The 24803-nt window shown below is 46.1% G+C and overlaps 1 protein-coding gene and 1 long non-coding RNA gene across 2 annotated transcripts in view; one reads left to right on the top strand and one right to left on the bottom strand.

The window, feature by feature from the left end:
• LOC123353308 overlaps positions 1-24803 on the bottom strand; it is a 73067-nt gene that overhangs the window by 4963 nt on the left and 43301 nt on the right. The gene's annotated exons all lie outside the window — the stretch shown is intronic.
• P2RX1 (purinergic receptor P2X 1) overlaps positions 11468-24803 on the top strand; it is a 32632-nt gene continuing 19296 nt past the window's right edge. Inside the window, exons 1-4 of the mRNA XM_044994327.1 lie at positions 11468-11604; positions 20393-20540; positions 21326-21397; positions 23626-23695. Coding sequence (XP_044850262.1) covers positions 11468-11604; positions 20393-20540; positions 21326-21397; positions 23626-23695 — 427 coding nt within the window. The remainder of the gene's footprint in view (positions 11605-20392; positions 20541-21325; positions 21398-23625; positions 23696-24803) is intronic.

Below are 24803 nucleotides of genomic sequence, written 5' to 3'. Positions count from 1 at the left end.
CTGCTTCCAATTCTGGTTGAAACTGGGAATTAGAGACATGTGGCTATGGATGGTTGTGGAGAAGTTTTAGCAAGTGCAAATTCAACTTGAGGGTATAGCAATACAAAAATTATTTCCTAATGTATCCAAAGTAGTTCCCCGACCCTCAGCATGTGTGTTTTGAACGTGTTCTGCATGTGTAGAGGTCACCAAAAATGCTTTGTGTTTTCACTGCCATTTAGGAATGTGAAATGGTTGAGGGCTGTACTTTAAAGAGCTACATTCACAGCTTAGTATAAATCAATGGTCCACTGAGATCAGACTCCACTGACCTATACACCAGCTGAGGGTCCAGCCCAAGCTCATGTTGTCCTCCCTTTCTAGAGAGCTCATGCTGACCCTGAGAGTTGGACCCTAGGCAGGCTTTATAAACAGCCTGTTTAACATGGTTGGGCACTGGCCAGAGGAACACACTCAGCACCTTTCTAATAAGAATCATGCTCTAATAAAATATATAGGCTTTCTTCTGGAAATAGAGCACAAGTGCAGACCAGTGCTGGAAGAGCTGGCCTGCAACTGCTGCAGAAAAGGACACTTCATTCCCCCATTATCCATTGCAGAATAATCCTGAGTCTGTATAATCTTGAGTACACCAGAATCAATGAGCAGCCTGACCAATGCATGCCGCAGGCCAACCACTGGGAGATGTTTCTGCCTGGGATTAAATCAGGGGAGCAAGGGGGGATTTGCTGGGGGAGAAAAGGGGATAGCAAAGTGAAGGGGGTAGGGCTGGGAAGGAGGGGGGAGTTGCCCGGGTATCCTCTTCATGATCTTCCTAAATTTAGACCAAAATCTCAAATCCTGCCTCTACCTGATGTTTGAGCAAAGTGAAGCCACCTGCCTTGCCCTGCCCCGCCCCTAACTCTCCTCACCTATCCAATGGCTGATCAGAAGGACACTAACATTTTTATTCAGAAGTAAAGTTTAGCTTGGGGCTGTGTCTGCCTGATTGGTTCCATGGTGCTATACAAGAGACGTGTCACTTTGGACAATGACCTAAGGCTGCATGGGTAGCTGGTTGTGCCAGTAATAAGTACAACATCCTCGTCCTAGTGCTTTATCCAGCCTCCAGCTGAATTTTCCAATGAAGGTTTATCCTGTTTGTATCATTGGTAAATTTCCTCTCTCTGCACAATTCATAAGACCTCTCTTTGGCGGAAAGAAACATCAGGGTGTATTTACAGCTGGCCCTCTCTGCTGGATGCTAAGACTGAGATTTTTTTTTCATAGCTGCACAAACTGATTTCCTATTAGTTTTAATGGGAATTGTACATCTGACTCCCTTAGGGTGAAATTTTCAGGATTCCTAAGTGTTTATTTTAGAGTTGGCTAAGTCATTGCCAAGTAATTTGTAAGGTTGGATGTGTTGTCATGGCAGCTAAGGACTGCAATGCCATTTATTTCCCCCCTTCCCCACATAGTTTAGTTAATGCCGTCAGAACTATTTGTCAGAGTGCACACTGTAGGACAGGAAAGCATATACACAGAATAAAGCTGAAACCACAGGGAAGAAGCTTAGGGAGGTAAAGGACAAGTTAAAATTGGAAATAAAACTGAACATGCTGTTTTGCATAGAACATTACGTAAACTTATCTGCAAATATTTCCCCCCTATTGCTCTCACAATTGCATATCCATGACCCAAGCTCTGGCTGGGATAAGGGTCCCATTGTGTTAGGTGCTGTACACACACAGTGAGATGTTCCTTACTCAAAGGGCTTACAATCTGAGCCTGGGATTTTCAACAGAACCAAAGGGAGATTGAACTTTAAAGGGAGTTGGGTGACAGACTCCCTTTGGTTCTACTGAAAATCCCAGCCTGACTCACAGAAAGGCAGGACTGGCAGGAACCTCAAGATGGCATCTAGCCCAGTTCCGCTGCATTATCTAGACCAGCCACCCCGAAGCCCTCCTGCACCCCAACTCCCTGCCCTGAGCCCCCTGGACCTCAACCCCATGCCCTGAGCCCCCTGCTGCATCCCACACCCCTTCTGCACTCCAATCCCCTGCACCCCAACCCCCTGCAGCACCCCAACTCCCTGCCTTGAGCCCCCTGCTGCATCCCACACCCCTCCTGCACCCTGAGCCCCCTGCCTGCACCCCAACCCCCTGCTTCACCTCAACTCTCTGCCCTGAGCCCCCGCCACACCCCTCATGCACCCTCTGAGAACAGGGAGGGGGCGGAGTTAGGGTGGGGACTTCAGGGAAGGGGTTGGAATGAGAGCAGGGAAGGGGTGGGAAGAGGTGAGGCCTCATGGAAGGGGTGGAGTGGGGGCAGGGCCGGGGGCAGCGATGGGGGGCTGTCAGTGATGCAGCCCTCAGGCCAATGAACTAGCCCTCATGTGGCCCTCATGGTCATTTTGAGTTTGAGACCCCCTGATCTAGATTCTCCCTGACAGCTGTTTGTCTAACCTGTTCTTAAAAACCTCCAGTCAAAATGATTCCACAACTTCACTAGGCAATTTGTTCCAGTGCTTAACTACCTTGACAGTAGGAAACTTTGCCTAATAATTAATTTAAGATTTCCCTTGCTGCAATTTAAGCCCATTACCTCTTGTCCTCTCCTCAGTGGTTAAGGAGAACAATTTATCACCCTCCTTTTTATGAGCAGCAAAGAATCCTGTGGCACCTTATAGACTAACAGACGTTTTGCAGCATGAGCTTTCGTGGGTGAATACCCACTTCTTCAGATGCAAGTAGTGGAAATTTCCAGGGGCAGGTATATATATGCAAGCAAGAAGCAAGCTAGAGATAACGAGGTTAGTTCAATCAGGGAGGATGAGGCCCTGTTCTAGCAGTTGAGGTGTGAAAACCAAGGGAGGAGAAACTGGTTCTGTAGTTGGCAAGCCATTCACAGTCTTTGTTTAGTCCTGAGCTGATGGTGTCAAATTTGCAGATGAACTGAAGCTCAGCAGTTTCACCCATGAAAGCTCATGCTGCAAAATGTCTGTTAGTCTATAAGGTGCCACAGGATTCTTTGCTGCTTTTACAGATCCAGACTAACACGGCTACCCCTCTGATACTTGCCTCCTTTTTATAACAAAACAACCTTTTACGTACTAGAAGACTTAGGTCTCCCCTCAGTTTTCTCTTCTGCAGACTAAACAAACCCAGTTTTTTCAATCTTTCCTTGAAGGCCATGTTTTCTAGACCTCTAATTATTTTTGTTGCTCTCGTCTGGATTTTCTCCAACTTGTCACATCTTTCCCAAAGTGTGATGTTCAGAATTGGACACAATACTCCAGTTGAGGCCTTATCAGCACTGAGTTGAGTGGAACAATTAGTTAGGTCTTGCTTTACAACACTCCTGCTAATATATCCCAGAATGATGTTCACTTTTTTTGGCAACAATATTACATTGTTGACTCGTATTTAGTTTGTGATTCACTCTACGCCCCACAGCCTACTCCTTCCTAGGCAATCACTTCCCATATTGTACTTGTGCAATTGATTATTCCTTCCTAAGTGGAGTACTTTGCATTTCTCCTTATTGAATTTCATCCTATTTATTTCAGACCATTTCTCCAGTTTATCCAGATAATTTTGAATTCTAATCCTGTCCTGCAAAGCACTTGCAATCCCTCCCAGCTTGATATTGTCCACAAACTTTATAAGTGTTCTTTCTGTGCAATTATCCAAATCATTTATGAAGGTATTGAGGGACCCCTTTCCCTTCTATATGCCTTTCCAGCTTGATTGTGATCTATTGATAACTATATGGTTTTCCAACTAGTTGTGCACGCACCTTTCAGTAGGTTTATTTAGGCTATATTTCCTAGACAAGATAAACAGACCCTACAGACTTCAGCACCACTGCCATTCAGTTTATTCTGAAGGTCATCTCCACAGCCACAAGAGACAGCTACTATTTAAAAAAATATATTGTCTATATTTTACAGATGGAAAAAGAGAGAGAGCAGTTCAATTCACCTATTGAATCAGCAGGGAAGATGTTGAATAGCAACCAGAAATTAACTCTTTCTCCCCTGCTCTAGTCCTTATGCAATACTCTGCTGGTCTGTCTACACTCCAGTTTAAGCCCAAGATGAGGAGAACTTGAGTTAGCAGACCCTGGGTTTGTTAACCTAGGGCTTGAGTGTCCACACTCATTTGTAACCCCACATTAGGAACTGTTGAACCTGGGTCTCACCGTGGGGCTCCAGCATCTACGTTGCCTTATGCGGACCTGAGTCCAACCATCCATATTCCACAGTGCCCTCCCAAAATGTGGCTGCTCTAGCTCTTTGTTCATGGTGCTGTTTGGGAAAACCTGGGTGTTCACCAGACTTGACTGTCCAGAAGACAAAGAAAGTCGGCCTGTGGGATTTTGGGATACCTTTGGCGGAGTCCCAGAGCATGAGTCCAGTGACACTGCAAAGCAATAGGGCTTGAACTCTGGGTCCCGGCTTGACTCAAGCTGGACCCTGCACCCCCATGGGGGCCTGGGACCCTGAATCTGAGCCCTGGGTTGTTGCGACTTGTGTGTAGGTGGAAGGGGGGCTAGGCTTGAACCCTGGACTTTCACTGCAATGTAGTCAGACCCTAAAGGTATGTTATCCTTTCATTGATAACTTGGATGCTTGCTTGTGTGATGCCCCTAATCCCTCTCATGTTCCCACACAAAACCCTTTCACCTGAGTTCAGTGGTGCGTTCAGCCTGGGCTACTTGGCCCAGCTGGGGCTATAGACTAAAACCTGAGAAGTTTTTCCTTGGGTAACCTGCAATAAGGACACAGGCTAAACCACAAGTGCTGATAGTCCTCCACTGTCTTCCCACAACCCTCCATGTGCTCTGCAGGACAGACGAGTTCTCCCACATTTCACTGGGAAACCATCAGAGCAGCTCAGCCCGCTGCAGCACTAAGAACCATGAGATGTGCCCCCAGAAGTCCCAGCAACACGCAAGGGTGAGCGCAGCATCAGCAAGGACACAGTAACCAAGGCCGGGCTTTGCAGTGGGGCTGCTCAGGTGCAGATCGGATGATTTAACTGGGCAGTGAAGATGTTCCCTTCGATTGTCAGACTGCTACTTGGCTACGTAATCTTTCAAAAACAAACAAACAACCCTGATATCACACATCGTAAGTGCAGCATCTGCCAGTACACATGGGGAAACCTTCTGGCCATATCCTGCTCCTCCCTTTTGTGATGACTTCGGAGTTCCTCTCCTGTCTTTGTCTATCTCAAGCTTTTAAGTATATTGGCTCAATCCAGCAAACACTGATTATGTGCCTAGTTCTGACCCATTGAAAGGAATGTGAGTTTTGCCACTGACTTCAATGTAAATAGGATCAGGCTTTCAGTACTTATCATGAGTCATTAACAGATGGTAATAACTTTTATGGCCTGACATGTGGAAGTAAGACTCATCCCGCAGTGTTTGCAGGGTCCTGCCCTTATTTGTGACCAAACAAATACAAGTTTAAATGCAAACATCTTATTTTGCATTAACCACAAGTTAATTTTCCATAAGAGAGAGCCAGCCCCTGTGTGAGAGGTTTCAGTCTCTTCTGTCTTTAAAATGTAAATATACTTAGGGCTTATGGTTATCAGTGTTGTTTGCTTTAAAAATCTGTAGGTTGCCATTAGAAGAAGCCAACAATATTCTATAACAATATTAAGCTGAGTTTGGAGTGTTTATTAAGGGTGTTTGAGTTTTGTTTTGTTTTGTTTTCTAAGTGTGGTGGTAGTGCAGCATTTCTGATATCCTCTCTGATCTCCCAGACCATCACTCTGCAGTGTGGAAGTCCACAGGACTCCTCCGTCCTTTTGAAATCTTAGTGTGACTAAATAGGAGTGCGAGAAGTTGTGATGATGTTGAGCACGACAGACTGGTAGACTATGACAAGTAATGTTCAGCAGCATGGGGCTCGATCCTCCTATGGGCTGAGCCCTCTGGCTCTGATCCAGAAAAGCACTTAAGCATGCAAATAGGCCCACTGACTTCAGGTTTGAAACCTCCAGTTCACGTGCTATAAAGAGTCACTACTGAAGGCTAGCCCCGGGTGGAGGTAGGGCAAAGATGATGGATGGAACTGCACGCTGCAGGAACATTTTGTACTGGCACTCCAGGCCGGTTAAAGATAGTGTTTTGAAAGGACTCATTCCCTACCCTGTATTACTAATACCACCTGAGTGTATTTAATGTTTACATGCTCATATGCTGTTCACTGTTGCTGCTGTTTTCAACTTCATGCCTCTTTTGTTTGTAGTTGGTTTCACTTTTTGGTTTTTAGGGCTAGGCTACACTGGAAAATTCTGCCATTTTATATCTGTATAGTTAAAGTGTAAACCTCCCCTTAGTATTGACATAAAGGTGCTGATAATGGTATAGCTTATTCCCATTCGGGAAGGGGAATAAACTATACTGGTATAAGGCACCTTTGACCAGAATAACTGCATCCATGCTAGGACTTATACCCTCATAACTCAATCGGTCTTAAAAAAAAAATAAAAAAAAATCACCCCCCTGACCAACAGTTATCCTGGGATGAAAACAGAGTATAGACCAGGCCTTACACACTGTTTCAGCTGCATATGCTGCATCAATTAGTTTTTAAAATCCTGTTTGCACTGAAATATTAGTTTAGATATTTCATAAAACCATTTGTGTTCATATCAGAGTTTATAAAGTCAATATATATTAAGCAAAGTCTACATTTAGGATTAAAGCTGCCACACAGAATCAGAGTTTTGGCTGGTGTAGATCAGCAGAGCCCCAGTGACTTCAGCTAAGGCACCTTCTCCCAATTATGAGCTGCAATGGAGCTATGATGGTTTACACCAGCTGAGGATCTGGCCTATGGGGTCCCTTAATTGAGTATTTTACCTGCAAGGCAGCAGCTTAGCATAGTACTGGCAAACATGACTTAATTTTAAACCCCCCAAAGTAAGCATTTTTATACCACCACCAGATGGTAGATGAGATGATCTCTATCATAAACTCATGCATTTTATGAACAGGGAACCAAAGCTTTAATTAGGGAAGTGTTGTAAATGTTGCCATTTAGGAAGGGATACAAACTACCACAATCATCTCTGCTAAAGATCTAGGGGCAGAGTTTATTCTCCCTGCCCAAGATAAATAACACAGTGCATTATCCAGCTGTACTTGCTCTGCTGTTTTGGTGCCAGGTAGCTTAGCAATATACTTTCAAGGCTAGTTGGTTAGTGGTAATAAAGTAATTAAGACAGTAGGGTACCTGCTTTAATGGGTGCATGGGGTTGAGCAAGGATGGGGTGGGGTTGGAACTCTCTCAAGACGGTCTGGAGTAGGTTTATTTGGGACTTGACTGGGGAGCAAAGGTACGAGTTATGTACAAGCCGGTGCCGTAAAGCCTCTCTAGGGAGTGAATGTGCGCAAGGCCTATAGCAAGGCTGAAGATACATCCTGGGATGAGGGGGAAGAGTGTAGGCCTAAGCTTTCATAAGCTTTTGGGGTTTCCAGCTCCTCCACCTTAATGAAGCCCAATTCTGAAAGCAGGTGCTCAACCCTTTTAAGTTTCTTAAGTTTAACTCCATTAAGTTGTCTCAAGTTTGGCACCCAAAAATAAAAATCATGAGTCACTATTAGACCCTCTGACTAGAGGAGTTCAGTCGCTCAGGGCAGCCAATCCAACAGCTGTCTGAAGAAATTTTAAAATCGGAGATGAATATGGTCTCCCAAGGAAACTACTTTAGCTGAAAGATTAGCCATTCTATTGAATCCAAGTCCTGGAGAGGGTTACAAGTTCCTCTTTTACAAGAGAGTTTGCTGTTAAATTTAGATGTCCTATTTTCCATATTCCCATTTCTCTGGCAAGGATGTGCAGCCTTCCCTAAAAGGCCTTCTTTCGTACAGTAGGTTATGATTTATTCCCCCCCCACACACACACACACAGATGTCTAAGCTTATAAGGTCTGTCTGTTCTTCTCAGTAGCAATATCGGGCTTCACTCTTAAATGGTTATCAGCAGCAATTTATGTTTGCTCTTGGCTTCCCATCTGATGGTTTTCTGCGTCCTCTAGGGCTTAGGAGCCTGGAGTACATCACGTCACTTAGAAGTAAGCAAAGGGGTGCCATCTGATTTAGATTTCTAAGCTGCATGGTATGCCCAAAAGGTTACTATGAACATTCATCTGTGTTTCCATGCAGTCTATTTTAAATGCACCAAGTGGCTCCTTGTAGTCTTGTGAAAGGATCTTGTTATAATCAATTTGTTCAGCTCTTTTCTTGTTTGTCAAGCCTTCAAATTATTGAGCCTGTATGTCAAAGTGTTGCCAGGCTAAAGCCAGTAGAGAGTGAAAAGTGACGAGGTGAAAATATTGCCATGTCTCAACAGGTCTGCTCCCTGCTTTTATGCAGAGCCCTAACTGCTCACAGTACAAGTGTATTTTAAAAAACATGTTTTACTCTCCTTAGCCTGGTATAGTCACAATAGCCAGAGGAAGGGGGAGTTGGAGTCTAGCCTGGTTCCTATATCATTCAACACAATTGTTGTGAATAACTCCTTGGTTTCCGGGGATGTTGCATACATCAGGAAGAGCCCAGCTTGAATCTCAGAGGCCAGGCTGTATTTGCAGGGCTGGCTGTTGAGGTTGGGGGGGAAAACCCGCATCAGCTAAGCACTTGTAGTGCAGAAATCTTTGAGGCAATAATTATGGAGCCTCTTGAAGCTATGTCTCCCCCCTCCCCGTACATACACACGTCATGGCAGAATCGCACTTTCAAAGCTGCCATACTGGAAACCATTTGAAAAGTTGCAAGGTAACCTCGCTGGGTCTCCTGCAGTGGGATTTCTACATTGTACTTACAGCTTTCGCACTAGAGAGGAGTCTGAGCCAAAACCCTACTTCCAAGCCTCAGTCTGAGGCTAACAGGCCCAGGCCCATTTATTGGCACTCATTTACACGCAATAAACGTCTCATTGAGAAACCTTCCCCAGCCTGCTGGAGCACTGTGGCTGTAGCTCTTTGCTCCCTTCCTCCTGAGATTCATTACATAGACCACATGGCAAGAGGGTAGTCCTATCCTGCACCACCTTGGGCAAGTCCCTTCACCCCGACCCAGCTTGCCCTCCCATAAGTGGGGAGGAGTCAATAGCATTATCTGTCTAAAGTGCATCGATACCAGTGAAACGCTCACATGGATGCAAGTTATTATTATGGGCCAGATCCTAAAGAGCACCCCAGCTCTGCTCAGCATGAGCACAAGGGGCTTTCCACCACCTTTCAGATCCTCAGCTCTGACCCTGGAGATGCTGCTCTATCTTTTTCTGCCTGGAATTCTCCCCACAGTCCCGCTGTGCTTCCACCAGGCAAGAAGAGCCAGAGTGAAGGCTTGGCTATGTCCCTTTCTCTCCCTGGTACAACCCCAGAACAGCACCTGTGCTAAGAGAGTCAGGACCAGGTACCATAGATCTGGCTATACCAGGTCTACTCCATCTAAGGATTCCCAGAGAGAATCCCCAGATGCCCCATTATACAACTGGTGCAAGAATCTGGCCCTGTTAGTAGCTGAGTTATCTTAGTACTAGAAAAGCTTCCTGACTCCCCCAGAATGTTCCCTGAAGCATGAAGATGACTATCAGAATTGTTCCAAATGCTCTCAGTGAAACCTAAAATCTTTGTCTGGATTTGGGTTAAATTTACAGGCTTGAAACATAGTTGAAGTTTGCACAATGTTTCACTAAAATTTTCCCACTGCTGAGCTAAACTGGGCTGATTTTATGGGATTTGAGTTGAAAACAAGTGAAATTCCCAGTTGTGCAAACTTCTGATGTGAACTATGGCAATTTTGCCTGGGTTCTGCTTTGTGATGCATCTGAACCAGAAATTCAGAGTGAAAAGTGCTTTGAAGCCAGGTGGAGTGGAATCAAATCAGAAACTCATGGGGATTTCTTAAGTGTACCTTCCCTAGTTTACACAGTCTTAACTGATACATTCCAAATCCATCTCTTTAGAGACACACCTGAGTCATACAGTTTAGTTATGGATCTAACCTCTCCCAAAGTTCAGGAGTGTTTGCATTAGGCTGGAGAGTGAGAGGTTGGATTGCATCTATTTCTAGTAGCTAGGGTTGTTGCAAATGGCAGTCAATAAGCTAGGCAAGATATTCACCTGATCCCAGGTCTGGGAACCAAGTGCTCTTATGTTTTTAGTCTGTCTTTAATGGATTCCCTCTCTCTGTATCCTTAGCGAATTCCATGGTCTTTCAGTGTCTGTTTCCCCATTTACCATGGTTGTATTACTATAGCACTTAGATGCTCCAGTCATGGCCTAGCACTCCCACTGTGCTAGGTGCTGTACAAACACAAGACAAAGACGGTCCCTGCCCATCTATAATATGAGGAAGCTACCCACATCCCAGGTATATTGTGAGACAGTTAATTAACATTTACAAAGCTCTCTAGCTGTTGCTAGTCCTATTCCTGGACATAGCCAATCCCTTTATAATCTTACTGAAATGACCATATTTGCTAGAGATAGGCCCAAACCTAAATCCCAAATCTGATCAGCCCCACACCCAAACGTTGTGACTAGCCCTTATCTCTATGATGGCCCAAGAGAAACCCCTGGATGCAAACCCCACCGAACATTCAGATCCGAACTCCTTTCCTCGGGCTGTCGTTTTGAGTTCGTGACTCACCCTTTGACCTCCCAGTGCAATGCTAATGCCAAGAAGGAACAGAACTGTAGAGGAGAGTGAATCATTGGGCTCTGGAAGGCAAGTGAGTTACCAGAGAGCTGCACCACCTGCTGTAATCATGAAGACCAAAAAAACCCCACTCAAAAACCCACAGGAAAAAACGTTATTTCCCAGTATACAGTTGCTTGGAGAAGCAGCGTACAACAGGAAAGGGTCCCATGCACTTTCAGTAACCCACAGCAATCTACAAACTGACTTAGACCATGCATCTTGATTTCACAACTTCCATTTTTTGCTAACAGGCAATTTCTGTTACCCGGGGATGATTTCAGCTTTCTGAGAAATTATATATGGCAATGTGCTGATCCTACCAGCAGGTCTGCCCCAGTCAGAGCAATCAGAATAGTAACTCTTAGCACATTACTTTGCACTCTGCATTGTCCAAATGCTTTGTAAGCGTTAACCCATCCTGCCTGTGTTGTGCTGCAGTTACTGTGCTGCCGGATAGCCTGGGTTGTATGCTTCCGTTACATATTCATATATACCCACCCCCAGACCATCTAAGGAGACACTGAGTGCACTGTGCACGCAGAGGTGAGCATATAGGAAGAGCAAGCTTCCATCCCCTCGCTGAGAAGGAACCAGATGTGCAGAGGGAAACACTGGTAGATTTTTGTGCAAACAGAAGACTTGACCTCTTGTATCGAGGAGCTCCACCCACTACAGTCAGAAGCGACAGAGCCTGTGTTTGGTTTGGGATTAGGCATTTGCATAGAAAAGCTTTAGTCCTGCTGCATCAGCCATGGGGCTCAAACTCGGGGAGAAAGCCGCTTCCTTCTTCTTTGAATATGACACCCCCCGAATGGTGCTGGTGAAGAACAAGAAAGTGGGACTCATCTTCCGGCTGATCCAGCTTGTGGTCCTTGGATACATCATAGGGTAAGGCTTTTCTAGCTCATTACATAGCCTTTCATTTCAGTGAGAAATTCCAAATGGCAGCTCTTCTGAACTTTCCAGATACTATACCTGCTGACTAGCCATTAAGTCAATGCTAGTGTTGCCACATATTCAGTTCTTGGCTGTCTTGGTACTGGAATTTCTGTTCGGCCCCCTTCTGGATGCGAAGTAAAGCTGAGCCCTTGCCGCTTATGATCCTTAGACACCCTGAGCAGGGGCATTAGCTAGATTCTAATGTTGTGAGTAATTATATTTTGTCTCCTTACATCTCCCAACAGTTTCACCTGAAAACAGTATTCACTTTGCCCTGAGCTGTTTGTTGAGCTGTGTTGCACTGCACTGTTAAATAGATGCTGTGTTAAACCCCAGAGGTGGCTACATGTCAGTGATGAGTGTAACAATCCCAGTACGTAAACATCATAAATCATAGTAAGCTCACTGGAGGAAAGGCCTTCTATAAGGGCCTGATCCAAAGCCAATTAAGTCATTGGTTCAGGCCCTCAATGCCTGCTGCTGTTACTATTTTCATCATATTAACCCTAAACTTTGTAATTTGTGAGACCCAAGCAGCTGAAAGAGGGAGGAGGAGGAGTGGAGGGGAATAAGGCCATACATTTCCTCCATCTCTGGTCCTGCTTCCCAAGAAGGCGGTAAGGACAGCCTATGGGTTAAAGAATGAGCAGGGGATGAGCAAAAGAGCAAGGCGCAAATGTCTGCTTTGCTTTGTTTGTGCTTAAGGCCGGACCTGAAGGCAGCTAGAGCTCAGCAGAAACTGTTTTAGACAGGGAGTAAATAAAGCAAACGTGTCTAAAGCTCCTCACAAACTGAAAAGCATGTCCTGATCCTGGGTGTTTAGAGCTGTAGAAGAATCTTCCAGCAAGAGTTCACGTGCCCTGAATTGCCTGGGAAGTTTTCACCACAAGTTTCTTTCTAAAAACTGCAACTGAACTGGCCGCCCCCAGGCAGCAATCAAACTCTGTAGCGTGGCGCTGGGTGTTTTTCAAAAAGAGGTCAGAATCGCTGCACCCTTTGCCCAGTGAGCCTAGCCACATATTGAACAATCTCACCACAGAGTATGCGTATGATTCAGAGTGCATGTGGGCCACCGCAGTCGCTGAAATACACTAATGTAGGCAGTAAAGTCCCTGCACCAGCCTCCATCTCAGGGCAGGCCAGATAAGGAGCATGGTAGATTCAGCACATCTGCTGCAGCCTCTCCTGGTGAGGCTGCTGTGGAGTATCCAAAGGAACTTAAACTGCCCTTCTAGGATGGGAGCCTTGAAGGAGGGCTACAGTGGTGGAATGGGAGTAGAAGATCGGCTCCTGCTCCCATAGCTATTTGCACCTCTCTATGCCAGGGGGGATGGATCCGCTGAGGTGTATTCAGTGATGGAATAATATTGATTTCCCCCACGTACGCTGAAGATGGGCAAAGTCCTAAAGATGGACCTCAATCCCTCTTAGGAAATACTTGCCAGAGGGCTTCTAGCTTCTAACAGCAGAAGGCTTGTTACCTCGCATGTCTAATGGCTGAGGTAGGACTGTGAGCGATGCTTGGCTTTGTTTAACTCTTGTGGATGTGCAATTAGTAGCATTTGCATGAGAAGCAGCGAGTGCATACCCTTTATCCCCAAATAATCATTGCTTAGAGGCAGGGCAGCAGCCTCACAATGGGGGGACGATGGTGGTGAGAACAGTAATTGCTGCCATTGGGACCCTGCAGGCCCTGGATTGCCACATTTGCTGTCTGGAAAGTGGCTGAAAAAAACCTACTTTCTATGAAAGAACAGAAATGATGTTTGGTTCTTCCCTGCCCCACTCTTTTCTGACCAGCCCCATCTTCAAATCTGAGCTGTAGGGCTATTGCAGAACGGGATAGCTTCAGCCTCCATGTAGGGATCAAGGGTGAACACAAACCAGAGGAGTCGGGGAGGGGAATACGGACTGCAAAATATTGGAGAGAAACAGGCAGGAAAGCCTATGCCATGGCTCCAAAGCCAGAATCCAGTCTTTTTTTTTTTAAATCTCAGCAGGTAGGTGCAATAAAGACACGAACCATGATATGCTGGCAGCATAGGCAATAAAAATGGCTGCCAGGTGGGTAGAAGGGTAATTCTAACCCCCCTTTCCCCCCACCCTTTTTTGAGAAGGGTGAAACTTGTTTAACTCCAACATCAGGCCTGGGAGAAAAGCTCCTTCTCTGTGTGGGAGACTTTTGCTTGTGGACTGTGTTGGCCATCTCTGCCATACCAGATTACATGTACTGTAGCCTCTAATGGCCACAAGTGCTCAGCATCTCAGCTGCACTATCTGTCTAATGGAGTTTCTTCCTGTTTCCCCAACTTTCTGCAGATCATAACTATATTCTCCCTTAATGAACAAGCCTGAGGAAGTTAGACTTCTTTTATCTTTGAAAGCAAGTTTGCCAGGCAGGGTTATTTTTACATTTCATATGTAAATGAGCCCAGTTCTCTTGAAGAACAGTTTGTTGGGCAATTATTATGGCACTGGGTATCCTGCCTGCCTCTGGGAAGAAATGATATTGCAATGACACCAACTGCTGCATATTCAGCCATAGTAGTCATTGATAGCAAAGATAGAACCTTTAGTTTCCACTTGACCTAAAGGAGATTAGGCTTGAAATTAGACCAGAGATTACTAACCATCAGAGGAGTGAAGTTCTGGAACAGCCTTCCAAAGGGCGCAGTGGGGGCAAAAAACTTAACGGGCTTGAAGACTGAACTTGATAAGTTTATGGAGGGGATGGGATGATGGGACTGCCTATGGTGGGCATGTAGCTGATGTGCAACTGTTAGCAGCAAATGTCCCCAATGGCCAGTGATGGGACACTAGATGGGGAGGGCTCTGAGTTACTACATAGAGTTCTTTCCCAGGTGTCTGGCTGTTGGTCTTACTGAAATACTGAAGGTCTAACTGATTGCCATATTGCGGTCAGGAAGGAATTTCCCCCAGGTCAGATTGGCAGAGACTGGGGAGTTTTTGCTTTCCTCTGCAGCACGGGGCATGAGTCACTTGCAGGTTTAAAGTAGTGTACATGGTGAATTCTCTCTAACTTGAAGTCTTTAAGTTGAGGACTTCAGTAACTCAGCCAGAGGTTATGGTTCTGTTACAGGAGTGGGTGGGTGAGGTTCTGTGGCCTGTAGTGTGCAGGAGGTCAGACTAGATGATCATGGTGGTCCCATCTGGCCTTAAAGTCGCTGAGTCTTTGAGTCTATTAGTTTTCAGTAGCAACAGGACTTGGACGTTCTCATGCTAGAAGCAAAGTTGGGGTTAGCCCACTGACAAAAACAGAGGCAGCTTTATATCTCTGTAGCTTCCTCTTCCTCTGTACCCTATATTTATCTATGTGCATCCTAAGATAGAGTTATCAATGCTCTCCAAGCACATGCAGTCATTACTGCATGGGCCTGTGGGTTTTTCTAATCTGACAAGTTTACATGCAGAGACTTTTCCAACTATGGTGAGACTGTAATGCTATTTCATTTGTATTTTCCCTCCCGTTGTCCTACTGGGTTTCTTTTACCACGGAGAGGGTTCAGAAGGAAGTGAGCATTAGCTTACACCATGTGAAAAAATGATCATTTGTTTGTCTTGGTGTGTGCTGTGTACAGAATGCAGGTAGCAGATACGAAGCATCCTGTTCCTGCCAGCCCCAGCAACAGTGAGGGTTAGCCAGCTGGATCTGAACCCAAATCCTCAGTCTGAGCATCTCCAAATATTGAGGAAGTTGTTATAGCACAGTAGCATTAGGAGGCCCCAAGATCAGGGACCCATTGTTCTGGGTACTGTACATGCCTAGGAAGACAGTTCCTGCCCCAAGAAGCTTTCAGGAAGAACGACGACGATGATTAGGGGTATAGAACAGCTTCCATATGAAGAGAGATTGAAAAGTCTGGGACTGTGCAGCTTGGAAAAGGGATGACTAAAGGCAGATATGATGGAGGTCTATAAAATCATGATTGGTATGGAGAAAGTCAATAAGGATGTGTTATTTACCCCTTCAGGTAACAAGAACTAGGGGTCACCCAATGAAATTAACAAGCAACAGGGATGCTGAGGGAAAGATGCAGACAATGTTCTATCCCCTGGTCTAGTGTGGGAACACACAAGAAAAATATCAGTTTCAGATTTCTAACTGTCTAATCCTATGCCAGAAAACTAAAACGCAAGTCTGGTTACCAATAAGACTCTTCTTCCCACACTTCCAGTGGGTCCCAGCCATGCTAGAGAATGATATGCAGTTCTTCTACTGCCGGGAGAATCTTGGAAGATATATTTACCAGTAAAATATGCAAGAACCACAAGTCTCAATTCCCTCTGGATTCCCAGCTGCTGCCTCTGCCAGGAAGGCTCATTTTCAAAACCAACCCCTTGCCCCCCCATATACACACTTAGAAAAAGGTCTTTTAAATGACAAGTAGTTCTACAGGCAGCAAAAACTGGGGGGCTCACTCATTTGCCTAGGATCCATCAATTATTTGCCTGAGCACCCCAGCTATGGTGGCAAGGTTCAGGGCCGGCTCTAGGCACCAGCAAACCAAGCATGTGCTTGGGGTGGCACATTTTCAGGGGCAGCATTCCGGCCATCCTTTTTTTTTTTTTTTTTGGTGTGTGCTTCAGGCGGCAAAAGCATAGAGCCAGCCCTGGCAGCAGCAGTGTGCGCGGGGGGTGTCCTGGGGCCACTGTGGTTCACGCCGTGGGGGAGCAGCGCCCGCACCGTGTGGCTGGGCCGGGCAGGCTCCGAACAGGGGACACTCGGGCTGGGGGCCATCCTGTGGGGCAAACGGAGCTGCCTGCAGGGCGGCCGCCCCTCAGCGCCGCAGCCGGGGCTGAGTGAAGCGGCCCGAGCTGCCCAGGGACTGCAGCAGGGCAGCCAGAAGCAGCAGGACCATAGAGGGCGGGGCGCTGCTGTGCAGGGCCCACATCCTGCTCTCCAGGGCTCCACTCCCTCTAGGGCTACCGTGCCCCGGCTCCTTAGCCCCTTGCCGGGGTGATCCCCAGCTCTGCCATCCCAGGTCCCAGCCAGTCGTGGCGGCAGGAGCCCTGGCTGGAGGGACCCTGGGCTGAGGTGGGGCCCGGGACCCCCACTGCTTACTCCAATCCTGCCAGCGCCAGACCAGCTGGAGGCGAGGGGGGAGTCAGCACTGTTGGCGGGGAGCCCAGGGCTGGAGTGGCAGGGGGCAGTGGTGGGGGGCATGAGAGCCCAGGGCTGGGGTGGGGGGCAGCCAACAAATTTTTTTCTTGGGGTGGCAAAAAACCTAGAGCCGGCCCTGGCAAGGTTTAGGAAACCTGGGCTGGAGATTTTGGCACAACCAAGGCATTCTTCTTGTTCCCCTTCTGTTTGGCTACAGATGGCATTAGGTTCCTAGTCCAAGTGTACAACCCCATCTACTGAAGCAGGTCTACGCTGGCTCTGAGCATCTACTGCCTTAGAAAAATTGCAAGACAGGCCCACAGTCACTTTCTTATCTAGCCCCCAGAAACATGCTGCAATGGGTCTAGGCAGCAGCCAGGCACTACAGCTGTTGCTGCACAGGTGACTACTAAATCTGGTAGAGCTGGCCCTGTAGAAGTGTTGCTTTCTGTGACTCAGTAGGCAGAGAGCATCATTTTAGCCCTATTAGAGAGACAGCGTGGGTGAGGTAATATCTTTTTATTTATTGGACCTACTTCTGTTGGTGAGAGAGACAAGCTTGCGAGCCACACAGAGCTCTTCTTCAGGTCTGGGGAATATCCTTTGTCACTGTGGGAACGTTACCTTTCTGTTAATGGAGGCAAGTATTGCAGACCTGCCTAATGCTCTGGGGCTATGGGTATTGCAATGTCTCTCTAGGCGCCAGGGCCATCTCTTCTTTTGTTAAATGCATTTGCATTTTATTTCAATAGGGAATACGTTACATGTGACAGCACTGGAAACTGCTGAAATCCCTCAGCCACAGCTGCAGTACGAGCTTTCCCAGCCAGGTTGCTCCCTGCAGCGTCCGGCAATGGAGGAGCCAGCTGCATGGCTAAGAGGGCAGTTCAGTCTCTGTGCTCATTAAGGCCCCGGGTGCCCTCAACTCCCAGTGAAGTCAATGGGAGTTGAAGGTGCACAACACCTTGCTGGAGGCTCTCATAGAAGCAGGCCCTTTTGTTCTTGGCTTCTCTGCTAAAAACTTGGTGCTCTTCAGGCTGCTATGGCTGTAGTTTTAAGATGGGAAAAGGGAAACACTGGTGATGCGTGTGAATTTTTGCTTCGGTGTGTGAATTGTCTGCAAGGAGCTGGGCTGAGGCTGAGACCACTGTCTTGTTTGGTGGAGGCCACCCAACAGCCTTTTAGTCACTGCTGGATGGGTCGTCAGCAGCAGGGATTGAACCTGGGATCTCTGGATTGAAAACCATGAATCTCTCTTTCCTGAGATAGAAGATTCATGTTTGTAGCGGGCTCATCAACCTCTATATACAGTCCTGCCTCCACTACAGGGGGACACAGCACCACACTCAGTGGGTTAGGTTAATGGATTAGGGTTGGATTTGAAGTGGCATCCTAGGGGCTTTATAGTTCATTTCCACTCCCCTAAACTACCATGCAGTTCTTCCCTCAGCAAGAGAAATGCTCAGAGTGCCCAAAAATGGAAGGGATGAAATTCACCCATTATTAACACCATATGCTAATCAGCTGATTGCAGCCTCTGACATAGCCACATGGTGAAGGCAGCAGAGGACAATTACAGGCACCCGCCGCAGCTAATGACCAATGTTCACCACCGCTGCCTCTATGCTCTCCTAGAAAACGCCCCCAGCAGAGCCCTCACTTTGCATGCCAGAGCTAGTGGGATCCATGCCCACATTCTGCAGGGGATGAAAACCAGATCGCTCCTTTTTTAGTCTGATTGACTCTTATGTGGATGATTCCACAAAGTGTTGGATTTCAACCCAAAATGGTCACCTGGCCTTGTTTACAATTTCTCAGAGTTGATTAAAAGACAGTTTGTTCATGTACTATGCTAATTAATGTTAAAATCTGGCCATATTGAAAGTATTAATGGCCATATAAATGTGATGAACCATTCATAAAGTAATCTGTAAACTAATATTTAGACAACTGACTAACATAACTTACTGCCGCAATCCTCAGCTTGCCAGTTGTCAGCTGAGACCAAGTGTTGGCTAATCATTATCCTGAGTTACATCAACCATACATTGCACTGTGAGACAGGGTGATGTTTAGACCATTCAATGTTGCTCTGATTTAATTTAGTCTGACAGAGGGTTCTGTCACACACTTGATCATGAGGTCAAATTCAGATTAAAAGCAGGGAAATTCAAGCAGATCCCCCACCCCCCGCACAGACTACATTGTGGCTAACTTCCTGCAAAATCAACCCATGCCATCCACAAAAGCTGCCGAATTCACATATGTAAAGAACATGCATTTTAGTTTGTAGATCTCTTTCTTTATGGAACTATCACACGTTTTGTGCCATTGTTGAAATCTGGAGACACTGACATTAATTTAAGGGGCGGGGGGTGGGGTCGTGTTAGGAAGTGGTTAGAAAAGAGAACTGTAAGTTAGGACTTTCTGACTAACACCGTCTGCCTTAGATTTTTCAATTCCTAATTTTATAATCTTTGAAAAGGGAGAGGAGATATTTCCTCACTTTGTGGTGGTGTAGTAAGGCTGAAAGAGTTGTTTCTGTAGAGCACTTTGAGGCCTATAGATGAAAGAGGCTACAGAAGAGATTGAAAGACCTTCAAGATACAGGTTCTGGCTTAGGTCTATTCCTGCAACCCTTCTTCATACAAGTATCCTTGGTGGAATCAGTAGACTTGTTATGTGAGCTAGACTTGCAAGATCTGCAACACGTTAATATAGCACTTGCAAATGTGAGAGACTTGGCTGAAAAGTCTCTCAAAACAACCTTCCTTGAAGGTATTTTAGGTGTTCGTAGTTCTGGTCCAAGCTCTGACCAGGACTTGCCGGTTCGCACAAAAAGGAATGGTAGTTTTTTTTAAACACCAAAGTTTGGTTTGGGCTAGGTTCAAATTTTGAGTGGGTTTCGGGGTGGTTTCTGTTTGAATTGAACCAATTCCTGTTCCCCACCAGGAATTTCAAAATATATTTCAAGATATTTTGCACAGAAATAACTCAGTAATAATGCTTTTCAAATCTACCTATAGCGCCTTCCATCTACAATTTCAAGTACTTTACCAACATGGCTGAGTTAAGACTCACAACACTGCTGTGAGCTGGGTAAGTTTTGTTACCCTCATTTTGTAGATGGGGAAATTGAAACCCGTAGACTCGGTTAAGGATCACATTTTCTAGCTTGGCCTCTACTTCTGAGTGCCTCAGAAAGTGTCCAACTTCAGAAGCCATGTGAGTCTGATTTTCAGAAGGGCTAGCGCCATCACAGACCTAGTGTTGGGGATGCTCAGCACCTCTGGAAGTCAGGCCTTTGGGTTCTAAAGTGGGAGACCCAAAGAAACCAGGCAATGCTTGAAAACTTAGGCAACTCGGTTAAGCCCAACGTCACATAAGGAGTCAGTGGCAAAATGAGGAACAGAACCAGGTCCCCAAACACAGTACTGTTCTTCAACCACTGCACTGTGCTTCCTCCTTCTGAAATATCTGTGCTTTTCCCATTCTGCAAATGGAGCCCATTCTATGTCTACTCCATCCTGGTAACTAGACAAAAAACAGATACCCCACTGTACTCCTAATGAAAGTGATGTTCTGTAACTCATCTGAATGACTTTGTTTGCCTAGGTGGGTTTTCCTCTATGAGAAGGGTTATCAGTCACAGGACGGCATCATCAGCTCGGTCTCGGTGAAGCTCAAAGGTTTAACTGTTACTAACATTAGCGGGATAGGCCCACACATCTGGGACGTGGCCGACTATGTTTTCCCACCTCAGGTAAGGAGGAGGGAGGGCTTTTTTCTAATCACTGTCCTTTATTGGCACCTTGCGGAGGAGAGGGAACCAGCAAATGACTCTTCAGCTCTACAGCCTTCTCTGTGAATTGGCAGCATGTGCTGGGCTACCACTGTCTGAAAGGGCATCTGTTCTGCAGCACACTAAGGGCCTTATTTCTAGAGGTCCTGAGCATCTGCCACTTCCCTTAAGGTCAATAGGAACTGAAGGTGAAGCACCTCTTAAAAAAAAATCAGACTACAGGTTACCGTCAGCTCATGACTAGTTACTATTTACTGGGGGCTCCTTGTCCCCTCTCCAAACCAGGGGGTCCAAACTGCTGATGAGGCTCTGGGGAGGTGCAACACCCATCAGCAGCCCAAAATGATGTATCCCCAGGAGACAAAACATCACCGATAGTCATTGCTGGCCCCATTGTCCCTCATCTCCTTATCTGACTGGGTGATATTTCGTCTCTATTTCCTCCTACTGCTCCCCCTTGTAGCATCTGTACTATCCATGGGAGAGACTGCCTGCCTCTCATGAGCAACCATCTGGTTAAGTCTTTAAAGTAGCGGTGTTGGTAAGAGGGTTAAGGATGAGTCTGCCTAAGGGAGGAAAGATGGGCAGTATGTGTTCTAGGTGGGGTTGTTTACCGCCTGGGCCATGGTCAGATGGAAGGTTTTTGCATAACAGTAACACCTTACACCCAGTAACTCCCCCCGCACCATGATGACTCACTTGAAAATAAGTTTCCACTTTTGACTTGATCGCATTCCTCTTTGTAGGGGGACAGTTCATTTGTGGTAATGACAAACGTCATTATCACCAGCGGACAGAAGCAGGATATTTGCCCTGAGGTAAATAGAATTGTTTTATATTTGCAGAGATTTTCTTTTTTTAAATTAGGTTTATTAGGGATGGGTGAATAAATTCAGGGGGAAAAAATCAGGCCTCTCCCCACATCCCAAATATTTGCCTAAAATTCCAGCCAATCCCCCAAATGAAAGAACTTGTAGAGAATTTACCCAAACTCAATCACACCTCAGTGTTTGAGTCCAAGTTTTGTGGAAGCTTCAGGTCAGTTCTTATTGTACCACACTGTATTAATCCATCATGTATCATCATGGGAAACTGAGGCACAGAGGGGGAAGAGACTTGCTCAAGGTTGCAGAACTGGGGATAGCTGCTCTACTGACTCCTAGTCTGCTGCCCCATCCATTGAACCAATGATGAGACTTTGGAACTGTCTTGCTTTGGCTGGTTATTTCAATATGAAACCTGGAGTCACAAGTTTCCTCTATGCCTTGTGATAGGCAAGTCAGTTCACAAAGAATTCCTCCCTAATGGATAAGAGACACGCCAGGGTGGAATTGTTCCCTGTAGTAGCAAAGTCCCCTCTCTTCGGGGGTAACACAGCCCATTATTTTCCCACCAATTTGCTAGTAGCAAGCTTCTGATCTTTAGCTTTATGGATATTAAGATTTTTGGCAAAGAAATATGCTGTTTATAATGCAAGGGAAAGCTACAGTTAATGTGTTGGATGCACTGTACTACAGTTGCTTTCCATAATAAAACATCCCTAGTACTGACAAACTCATTAGCAAATCTATTTTCAGCCTCCTCCATCCTCCCCACAGGATTTGCCATGTCTCAGAAATCCAAAAGGATTGCAAGGAAACCTTGTGTTGCAGTACATGGTCTTCTGCAGCTACCTGCAACAGTCACCTGGCTCAATCTCTGCAGTCTGCTGAGAATTCTAATGCCATTTAAAGGATTTGGATGCTCAAGTGCCCATTAATTTTTAAATGGAAATTTGAGCATGCAAATCCCCTTGAACACCATTGAGAATCCAGCCTACATATATAACCAGGACCAGTACAGGGCCTTTGGGAGGGTTGGATTATCTACTACAGTTGATTAGCTTGCTGGAGTTTACCCCCTGCCTCCTTTGTACTTTACGCCTGAGGGCATTCTGTGTCAAAAAATTAAAAATTCTGCGCACGATATTTTAAAATTCTGCAAATCGTAGTTGACAAATAAATGTGGAGGCTCCAGCATGGCGCTGGAGAGCACAGGCCACTGGCTGCTCAGAGGTGGGAGATCACTGTACAGCTCTCCCCAGGACACAGACTCAGCAGTGAGGCTGCACCCAACCCTGGTCCAAGGACCAGGCCTGCCCCAGAAACACCCCAGGTCCCTGCCCCTTTGTGCCAGGTGCACCAGGTGTGGGCAGGTAGGCTCAGCAAGGCAGGATCCAAATGTGGAAGAGCTTAGTGTCAGGGGATTCAGGTGTGGGTTGAGAGGGTTCTGTGTGGGGGACCTGGGTGCGGCAGGGATCTGGATGCACAGGGGCTTGTTGGGGGGTTCTGGGTGCAACTACGCATACACAGTGACGCAGAATTCCCCCAGGAGTAGTACTTGTATTCACAAGATGCTATCTCTAGTGAGGCAGGGGATGAGATTGCAGTATCTTCTTAGGCCCAACAGTGAAGACAATCAGATTCCCTAAGGATTTTCCACTCTCCTTTTCTGGGAATGGCCACCTAGAAAATCTGCCTCCCATAGGGCACAATTCTCAATCCAGTTTAGGGTTTCTCTTCACTGCAGAGTTGCCTTGCATTATAAATCCAGTGTTGCCCCAATTCATGTCCTGTCCACACACAAAGTCCTTTGAGTGTGGTGGTGCTTTTAACTTGAGTTGACTGGCCCAGCAGGTAGTAAGGATACAGCTCAAATGAGCACAATTTGCCAGCTGCTAATCCAATCAATCACTCAATGCGACCCCAGCGCTATTTTGCAATGTAGCTGCTCTCACTAGAACTAGGCTAGTTTGAACAGTGATAACTCGAGTTACTCTGCAGCAAAGTCCCAGCTTGAGGGCTTGTCTATGAGGAACGTTATGTGCAGCATGCTATATGCTGTAGATTCGCACCCTGGCTTGCTGTGCAGAAATATCCCCACGTAGACAAGCCCTTAGTCTAAAGACAACTGGAATTGAAGAGGGCTTTCCCATGCACAGTATAGAGAGGGATTGCTAGACACCTGACTCCCAGCCACTGAGCGATGTCTTTTTTTCTCATCACAGCTGCCAGATGCAGGACAATGCAATAATGATGGTGATTGTATCCAAGGGAAGTACAGTCGCCAGGGGCAAGGTAAGAAGGGAGGCATTAAGACTGTGAGCTCTTCAGGGCAGGGACTTTGTCTTTTATTGTCTCTGAAGCCCCTAATGTGCTTTTGTTACTATATGAATAACAGGCTGCCCTCAATTCTTAGTCTAGACGGTACAATGAGAGGCATATTGGAAATGCAGAGATTGGATTAGACAGGTTGTTTTGTTACTTTCTCACAGTGCAAGGAAGGTGGCAGTATTTCAGCCTGTCAGCAGAGATGGGTTGAACCCATTTGGAAAAGGTCAGATACATCTGAACATGAGAAGATTCTCTCTTGTTCCCACTCTTTGGAAAAAGGGTCAACCACTCCGACTATTCCATCCACATCTGCCTGTGCACTCCGCAGCAGTGCCTCATTGGCAGCAGAAGCTCAGGTTCAATGCCAGTGTTCCTAACTTCCTTCTCAGGGAGTTTTCTTCCAATCTTAAGGACATGAAGATAATTTAATGAAGGAGGATGGTAGGAAAATGGCTTACTAAGATAGAAACAGGATTGTAATGGGGCATGCTGGTCAGTCTATCTCCTAATATATATTCTACCAGCATGCTCTTGGACTCTATTTAATTATATACTTTGACTTCCAAGGTTTTTTTTAAGCTTATAAACATGGAGAAGCTGACAAGGGGATCTGAGTGACCCTAGTAAGATCTCTCCAGACAACTCCCATATTCCGTGCTGGAGTGATGAGAATCTACCAGAGAGTGACCATTAACTGGTTACTTCTTGGGGTCACTGTTCCATAGCTGCAGTCTGTGCATTTTTAAAGGTTACTTGGGTAAACCTGAAAACTTGTAGGGGAGAGCTACAGGGGTGATGATGCAGGGACACTGTACAACATCTGAATTCTGGCTGATACAGCAGTTTTCGTAGTGACAACTTCAAGGTATCATTGAATACCTCTATATGTACGTAGACCACATCCTTGCTGACAAGGGCTATATCCCTCCCAGGTCATTAGAACACAACCACTGACCATTCAGATGGAAGCACCTTGGACAATATGTTAACTGGTTCTTCTGGTCTTGAGCTTTCTCCTACCCCTCTGCAGAAGGGGTGGGAGAGCAGAAAATCCCCAAATGCAGGACAAAAA

Source organism: Mauremys mutica, chromosome 19, assembly GCF_020497125.1.
Source record: "Mauremys mutica isolate MM-2020 ecotype Southern chromosome 19, ASM2049712v1, whole genome shotgun sequence".
Classification (NCBI taxonomy): domain Eukaryota; kingdom Metazoa; phylum Chordata; order Testudines; family Geoemydidae; genus Mauremys; species Mauremys mutica.
Note: the sequence above shows the minus strand (reverse complement) of the source record. Positions and strands in the feature narration are given on the sequence as shown.